This window comes from Anoplophora glabripennis, unplaced genomic scaffold, assembly GCF_000390285.2.
Source record: "Anoplophora glabripennis isolate ALB-LARVAE unplaced genomic scaffold, Agla_2.0 scaffold869, whole genome shotgun sequence".
NCBI classification, from domain to species: Eukaryota; Metazoa; Arthropoda; class Insecta; order Coleoptera; family Cerambycidae; genus Anoplophora; species Anoplophora glabripennis.
In genome coordinates, this window is record NW_019416948.1 from 74948 (window position 1) to 83402 (window position 8455).

Consider the following 8455-nt stretch of genomic DNA (forward strand, 5'->3'; position numbering starts at 1 on the left):
AATTTTTTATTAAATTATATTAAGTACTTTAAAAATTATTCAAGAAAAACCGATTTCCAGCGGCCTCCTTCAGGGACACATATCTCTGTAGGGAAGTTCTGTACGAAAAATTTTTTATAGGAACTTGTTATCTTATTTTTTCATGTTCTGTCTGCCTGCACCCGAGAGATTTCCCACATTTTCCCGGACACCCTGTATATATATGAGTTAACCGTGAGTGTAGATAAGAAACATAAAAGAGAATATTCCACAAAAAACAGCAAAGTCGCAAAAATGTTTGAGATTAAACCTGAAAAAAGATAAATCCAAGGATGTTAAACAGTAAAAGAAAAAGAAGAAAGTTGATTTCAGTGATAGTTCGACTGAACTGGAATTTGTTTTTGATGATCACTGTGATGGCAAGGAAAACTATGATGCAGATTGTCTCTTTTCCACAGTATTGTAGTCCCATGATGCAGAATGTGGCTTTTGTGTGCACAATATGCAAAAAAAAACAAAATAGAAGAGAAATAGAAATAATTTGAAACTGCTTACTTTATTATTATCTTGCATTTTATGTCGTTAATTTACAAAAAATAATGTTATTTTAAATGTTTTTTGTTTTATATTACTATTTTTTTATTAATAAAAAAAAATGATTTGCAAATATATACTTTTATTATTTGTTTGTCAAAAAGGAAACCATGATTATTCAATAAAACTATTATTTGAAAAATTTCTGTTTTTGTGAGTGTGTATTACATTTTTTCAAAATGGATTTCATATCGTGTTATTACTTATTAAAAATTTTTACTTTTGAGATATCCATTATCCGTTCTCTACTTTAAAATTTCACTTCATATTAAAAAATGAAATTTCCAGTCTTCATATTTAAATTTAAAACGTAAAATCAAAAAACATCCCCAAATAGCTATTTCTTTTATCCTTAGGGCATTAAGAATGACTTTTTAGTTGGTCAGGACATCATTTTTTACATATAAATCCAATTCATTTTAAAAAATCATTTTATATAATTTTTCTCTGAATTAAAGTAACTACATTTAGACCTTGGACGTAAACAATTTTGGTGATTTTTTAAAGTCATTGCCAATTTATTATCAATTAATTTTATATTTATTTTATAGTATATCATAGCCCTGCTAATAACAGAATATAGATACAGACTTCTCTGAATATTTAAAATATTTTTATATGTATATCTATGTATATATAGACGTGAAAATAAGCTGAAATATATATTTCCCTCAAACTCGTACAAACGAAATCTAATTAGAAGGTGTTACCACAGCAACCCTCATTCAGACATTTCCTCGAATGCAACTCTTCTAGTAAAAAGAAAACCAGACGCTCCTCTACAACATTCAAAGAAAACACATCAAAGAAACATAAAATCATATCCCCATGTTTACTATCCAATTTATTTACACATAGGTGCTCTTGCGAGTGGTTTCTTGTGGTTTCTTCAATAATTGTTTACGTTCACACTTGTTCCATATATTGGGTGTCCCAAAATTCACGCCAGATTTGAATTTTGCGCTATATATACGGCAAAGTGTTGCCATTGAAAGAAAAAAGACAGCATGTGGTTTCAACAAGACTGTGCCACATGCCATAAAACCCGAGAAACAATTCAATTACTGCAATAATGACCATACTAAAAACAATTACTTATAAGCTAAATTAGATTATCAGGATTTTAAAGTGTTCATCCTGCACAAAGTACCATATACAGGGTGTACCCTTGAAAACTTTGTACCCGGCTTATTTTGAACTACGTTCCAAAATATTAAAATTGCCGCGACACATCAATTTTGTTTTCGAAGGGGACCCATTTTAGCGTTAAATACAGACTCGCCAGAACAACACCCTTCGCGGGGGCGCATTCAACTTTAGAATCTTAAATGGCACTCTAGGTCGAGTGACACCTCATTCGAAAGTGTTTTTAATTCTGGTTGTCATCATGTAATTTTTTTCAATTTTAGTTCATCTGTTGTTGAAAAATTTTTTTTACTTATGCTTGGAAATAAAAGATAATTTTATATTAATCATTTAATTAATTGTTCAAAATGCCAAAGGAAAAACTATAAAAAAATGTGTCCCCCTCGAAAATAAAATGGACGTGTCGCTGCAATTTTAATATTTTGGAACGTAGTTCAAAATAAGCCGGGTGCAAAGTTTTCAATGGTACACCCTGTATAACAATAATGATATTCATAGTCCTGCCGTTAAATAAGCGAAATTCGCTTGAATATAATATATTTGACAGTCTGTAACCGTTGTTTTTCAACGAATCTTGACGATTTTTTTTAACTTAAAGCTCTTTTCATAAGCTTTCCGAATATATAATAATATATAACGCTCGTAAGTCGTATTTTGCAGCTAAGGCCAAAAAATAAAAAAAAAATCCAGGTTGCAAATTTGAAATTAAAAAAAAACATTATAGATTTCAATGTATTATTATGAAATCTATAATGAAAAAAATCAATGCGATTGTGAAAGATCCTCGGGATCGTCCAGACTAATAATAATTAATTAATTTGTTAATTAAGGCCATAACTTGTAAACTATTCAACTTACCGATTCCAGTTTCGTGTGAATTATTATACAGTGATAAGGAATGAGAGAATGCGATGCCAAAACGACCTGGTAATAATAATGCAGTTTATAAATGTTTAATTCAAGTCATAAATAAACTTCTTCTGTTTATAACTTTTGATCTAATCAATATTTTTTTATGCTTGCCGAAACAAAAATTCGCGTCCAACTCTGTATTTCCTGGCCTATAATTTTAATACTTGTTCAAACTGTGTATTTAATATCAATGTGGATTTTTACAACTTTTATAAATTAAGACTTGATTAGCAATTTTAATCTAAGGATTAAAAGTATCAACTTTAGCTCCTAGGATTTAAAGTGAATACTTTTGTTGCTAAGATACCATTTTTTTTCTTAGTAAGGAAAATGCACATACTTCTATCCTATACTAATCATTTTGCGATTGACTTGAAGCCGAAAAGTGGGGCGACGGACCAGCGTATTCATACGCATGCGCTTCCTTTATGGGTTTTGATTGGTTGAAAGGAACCAAGAACGGTAAACAGTAAGAAAGCCAAGCTAACCTAAAAATATTCTCATTATGTTTTGTGTTGATGTGTTGTGTTAGTCCTTTGGTGTATTTTCTCTAATAATTGCGACTATTATCCTGTATATATTTTAACCAAAAACTTTATTAAACTTTGTTTGTTGTTAGTTATTAGTATTAGAGATATGGGTAGACTTTGTGCCTTATGTCGTTCAAAGAAAAGCGAAGAAATTTAGCTCCACGGGTAAGTACATTATATTTTTATTATTATTCAATATTGTACACTGAACTGGTTTATTATGCAAAAATCGATATATATGTTTGATAGATATTATATTTATGCGTACTTTTATAGTATATATTCATGGGTATTGTATTGCTTAAGCCATGCTCTTGTAATTAAATTTTCGTTCTTTTGACAAATTACTGAAATGCTGTCGATAAAAATACATTGTTAGGTAGTTCAGCAACTTTCAGCAGTTAGTGTTTGTATTTTATTTTTGTACCTACCTTAAAGAAAACTTTTTCTTTAGATTTCCTACAAATAAGGAAATGGAAGCCAAGTGGAAACTAGCTTGTGGATTTGAAAAATCTGATTGTGTTAAAACCATTGTCATTTGCTCAAACCACTTTAAGGTGGAAGACTATTATACTAGATTTATTGGGTCATATGATAAAAGGAAGTTAAAACCTAACGCTGTACCATCCGTGAATGTTCCGCATAAGGAAAATATTTCTCCAAATGTCCAACAGTTATCAGGTAACCTATATACGTACTAAATATTTATCCAATAGCTAATATATTTTTAATTTTAAGTAACATTTATGCAGGTTCTAAATAAATATAATAAAATTCAGGGCATTACTCCTCAATGAAAATTAATAGGAGTTTTTCATATGAAGAATTCTACGGATCCCTGTGAAAAACGTTTCTCAATTTTCAAAGAGAAATTACCCCTGAATGTTTTTGCATCACAAAGTTACTTTTTAATCTAAAAAATAGGAATAAAGTACCTAATATGTCAATGGAACACAGTTTTTGTAACTTATTTATTTCCTATATTTATGTACAGGGTGGCTGATTTTCGAGCCTCATTGCGATCTTGGAAACAATAAGAGATACAAGCTAGATTAGTTAAATTATGGCAAAGTTGCGCAATCTGATAGTTGTCAAGATGCTATGTTGAACTTTGTAAAATTCTGAAAACTTTCAGAAATATCTGAAAAAAAAACGAATTTTCATAAAATCTTTTACTTTTTTCGACATTATTTGAAAACAAATTACACTTCTGTCTAAATTCTTCTAAATTTTATATTCAGTTTAAATTAAACATGCTTTTTATTACAGCAGTGGAAAAGAAAAACGAGAGCGATGAATTTAGTGAAGTCCCTTCAAAAAAACTTAAGATGGATCGGATGACAAAGAACGAATCAATGGAAAGGATTGTATCATCTCAACCTAAGTTTACTGAATTACCCTCAACTTCTGCCTTAGAAAGTGATCCATTGTCAGGTGAAGATGTTATTGTTTCTACCCCTAGAAAAAATCAGAGAATCGGAAGATCAAGCCCAGATGTAGCAACACCAAGACGTGCTAAGAGAGCTCTCTACCAGTCCCGATATGTTCAAGGTCAACTTCGGTATAGGATTAAAAAATTGCAGCAAGATAAAAGACGACTTGTAAAGAAGATATCGACATTGAAGGAACTTGTAGAAAAATTAAAATCTAATAAGTGAAAATTGTGGCGATATATTAATGGTAAAGTTATAATGGTTATAGTTGGTTAATATTAGAAGATGGGTTGGAACCTTCGGTGTAGACACTATCGGAGATGAGTTCTCCACACACCGAAACGAGGTACTTTTACTGAACATCAAATTTAATCATCCTTGTATGATGTTACCTTGGTTAGAAAAACGTATCGGGAAAAGTACCACCCTTGGTGTGTGGCAAACTCATCCCTGGTAATGCTATACTTGTACAGGGTGTCTCAGATTTTAGTCAAGAAAATTTGACGAGCAATAGAACTTACAAAAACTTATATGAACTTGTATATTTTAAAGCTTCGTTTTCAAGATACAAATTGTTAAAATTAACAAAAAAAAATCCTTCAAATACCCCAAAAACCATCTGGCTGATTATGGTAAAATTCCATTTTTTTTAGTGATAAGTAGATATCTTTATCTGATGTGATTAGACTTTACTCATTTACCAAAAATATTTTTTGGTAAATTTTACACCCTCTATCTTGAAAGTAAAACTGAGAAACCTGTAAATTCATATGAACTTTTCCTTTTATTTTTACAAGTTCTATTACCAGTTATATTTTCCCGATTACAATCTGAGATACTATACTTTTTTTAATATTCCATAAATAGGTGGGAAGCAATATTTATGGTCCATGAATATGAAACCATATTTTCAATTCATGTTCTTTCATTATAACAAAACAACAAAAATAAAACAATTAAGTCAATTATAATTAGATATTGTATTGTTGTTTCGTTGCATCGGTTGGAAAATTAGAAAGAAAAATTGAAAAGTTATTTTTGTAAAAATTGGAAAATGTACTTTTTCAGTGACTGATGAACAAAACCAAATTATATAATTTTTATAAATGTTAAATGTGTATTTACAGGACAGAACTCCCCCAGTAATAGTGGAATTGATAAACTCCAAAATAAAATCAAGAAAATTGAAGTACTCGCAACAACTGAGATGTTTTGCTTTAACTCTTCAATTCTATTCATCCAGAGCATATAACTATGTAAGACAATGGGGAAACCTGCTACCTCATCCGTCAACTTTGAGACGGTGGTACACCATTGTCAATGGAAGACCTGGTTTTACTCAGGAAGCATTTCAAATTTTAAAAGAAAAATCAAAAAATGAATCAGTTATTTGCAACATCACAATAGATGAAATGTCAGTACGAAGCCAAATACTTTATAAAGGCAGCAGATTATTTGGATATGTTGACTTGGGAAGTGGAGACATTCCCACGGATTCTTGCCCCCTTGCGAAAAGTGCCCTTGTTTTTATGGCAGTTGATCTTAGGGGGCACTGGAAAATCCCACTGGGTTACTTTTTAATTAAATCACTTAATGGAATGGAAAGGGCAAATTTATTAAAAACTTGTTTCGTATTGTTGCATGAAACTGGCAAATTTGCCAGTCAATTTGCTTTGATGGGGCTAGTGTGAATCTGTCAATGGCTAAATGTTTAGGTGCCAATTTTGAATACGGATTTGCTTTTAAACCCTATTTTTCTCATCCAGTTACAAAAGAAAATGTTTATGTATTTTGGGATGCTTGTCATATGATAAAGCTTGTTCGCAACACATTTGGAGACAAAAAAGTTCTCTACGATGAAGAAAACTTACCCATAATGTGGGACTTCATAGAAAATATTGTGAAAATTCAAGAACAGGAGGGGCTTCATTTAGGGTGTAAAATTAATAAACAGCATATTTGTTATTATGATAATAAAATGCGTGTTAGACTTGCGGCACAAGTTTTAAGCGAATCTGTGCATAGTGCACTCATATATTTACAACGAAAAAATGCTACTTTTACAGATACTTTTACATACACCTAATACAAATGCTGATAATAATTAATACATTATATTATCAAAATTCAAATTTCATTAGAAAACTCGATGGGTGATGATCGATCTAAGTAGGGATCTTGTACTATAACATTTATTGGTTTTTAAAAGTGATATGTTTTGTAAATTTACTTCTTACTGACACATTAACTAATTTGGATGCCTCATAATGAACTCTCACAGTGATATACTTTAAGCAAATCAATTTAATTAATTCTACTCTGTGGTTGTCCAAAATATTCTGCGTTTTTATATGTTCCACCATATAACTATCAGAAAAAACATGTACATTGTATAAAATTTTGTTTACAATTACTTTTTCAAAATGTTTTATTTTTTTAATAGAACATTCCATTTGCCTAATAAGTATTTCAATCGCCTTACAAATCTTTATAACATCATACGATGGCATAACGTAAGACCCCCTATTTTTCAGATGAGTCAATAGTACTTTATCTTTTCCGACTAAATATTTTCTACAAATTTCACGTAATTTTTTTTAAATTCACGAGGAAATAAATCCTGCTATATATGAAGTGACATCTTCTACGTAAGGAGAGAGTTCGTATAACGTTTTTACATAATCATGGTCAAATAAGGCGTTATCATCTGTTGCTACATTTTCATTTGTCTCGCAAAGCGGATCTGTTATTTTATTTGAGCAGTAATTTAAAATCGGAACATGGTCCAACTGGCAACTGCCATCTTGAGAGGCACACACCTCATTTTTTACAAGGAGCCTTTTATACGCCGCCTCAAATTGAATGGCGTTCGGGTTATTATTAAAGCCACCCCTACTTCTTATTGCCCCAAAGAATGTCTCGATATGGTCCTGACTCAATTTAAAAGTCAGTAGATATTTTAAATTGTGCTTTTTCAAGTCATTGTAAAGTGGAAACATGTTACACAAACATATTATAAAACCAAGGAACCCAGTTTTTCTATTGCTGTCAATGATTCTGGTTCCACTTGAATCTTTTAAGCCCAATAAATATTGTATAAAATATTCGCTACTATTTTTTAAGAAGTTTGCCTAATAAGTATTTCAATCGCCTTACAAATATTTATAACATCATACGATGGCATAACCTAGGACCTCCTATTTTTCAGATGACTTAATAGTACTTTATCTTTTCCTACTAAAGTAATACAATATATTTATTCTTAGAACACTATATTTGTAAATAGCTAAATATTAAAAACTGTTATGGTATAGTGTATATTTTAATAAATAAATAAATAAATAAGTGTATCTTGAGTTTTTTTTTATAATCTGTTTAAACCTTCACTAACTCTTCTATTAATTCATCTTGTGTTGATACTCAGTAAAAATGTTTCAAAATTTTACTCGATAAGAGCCTTCCTAGAATAGTGGACATCATTATCGGATTGGTCTCCTATAGATATTTTATACCATTTTTTTATATTATCGAATAAACTGCAGAAACCACTACAATAAATAATTATGTAATAAACTTTTTTTTTATGAAACAAAATAATTCAGTTGTGCTGTATAAAGCGAATAGTGACGATTTTTTGTTTAATAAATACGCCAATGTTATTTAAAAAATGTCCAAAATTACGAACATAGCCTATGTACACAGTTTTAAAAGCATATAAATTTGTATTCTGTTTTATTTTATTTAAGGCTACAAAATATTAAATACTGCTATGCAATACGTTATTGAAACTAATAAATAGTAAAATAATGTATTGAACATGGAGCCTATTCTATAGAGGACTCAGTAGAAAAGTAAACATTC

At 30.2% G+C, this 8455-nt stretch overlaps 1 protein-coding gene across 1 annotated transcript; it reads left to right on the forward strand.

Annotated features, from left to right (window-relative positions):
* The first annotated feature begins 2981 nt into the window (after positions 1-2981).
* Positions 2982-8151, forward strand: LOC111692039. Its single transcript, XM_023455739.1, has 3 exons — positions 2982-3326; positions 3616-3842; positions 4431-8151. The coding sequence occupies exons 2-3, from the start codon at positions 3635-3637 to the stop codon at positions 4817-4819; spliced, it is 597 nt and encodes a 198-aa protein (XP_023311507.1). The 5' UTR covers positions 2982-3326; positions 3616-3634; the 3' UTR covers positions 4820-8151.
* The last annotated feature ends 304 nt before the right edge of the window (positions 8152-8455 follow it).

What these genes read in the sequence shown, in the direction of transcription:
- LOC111692039 (XM_023455739.1), top strand. Translation starts at nt 3,635, where the DNA reads ATGGAAGCCAAGTGGAAACTAGCTTGTGGATTTGAAAAATCTGATTGT. An exon ending in AAATGTCCAACAGTTATCAG is followed by an intron (nt 3,843 to 4,430) that starts GTAACCTATATA and finishes TTTTTATTACAG; the next exon opens with CAGTGGAAAAGAAAAACGAG.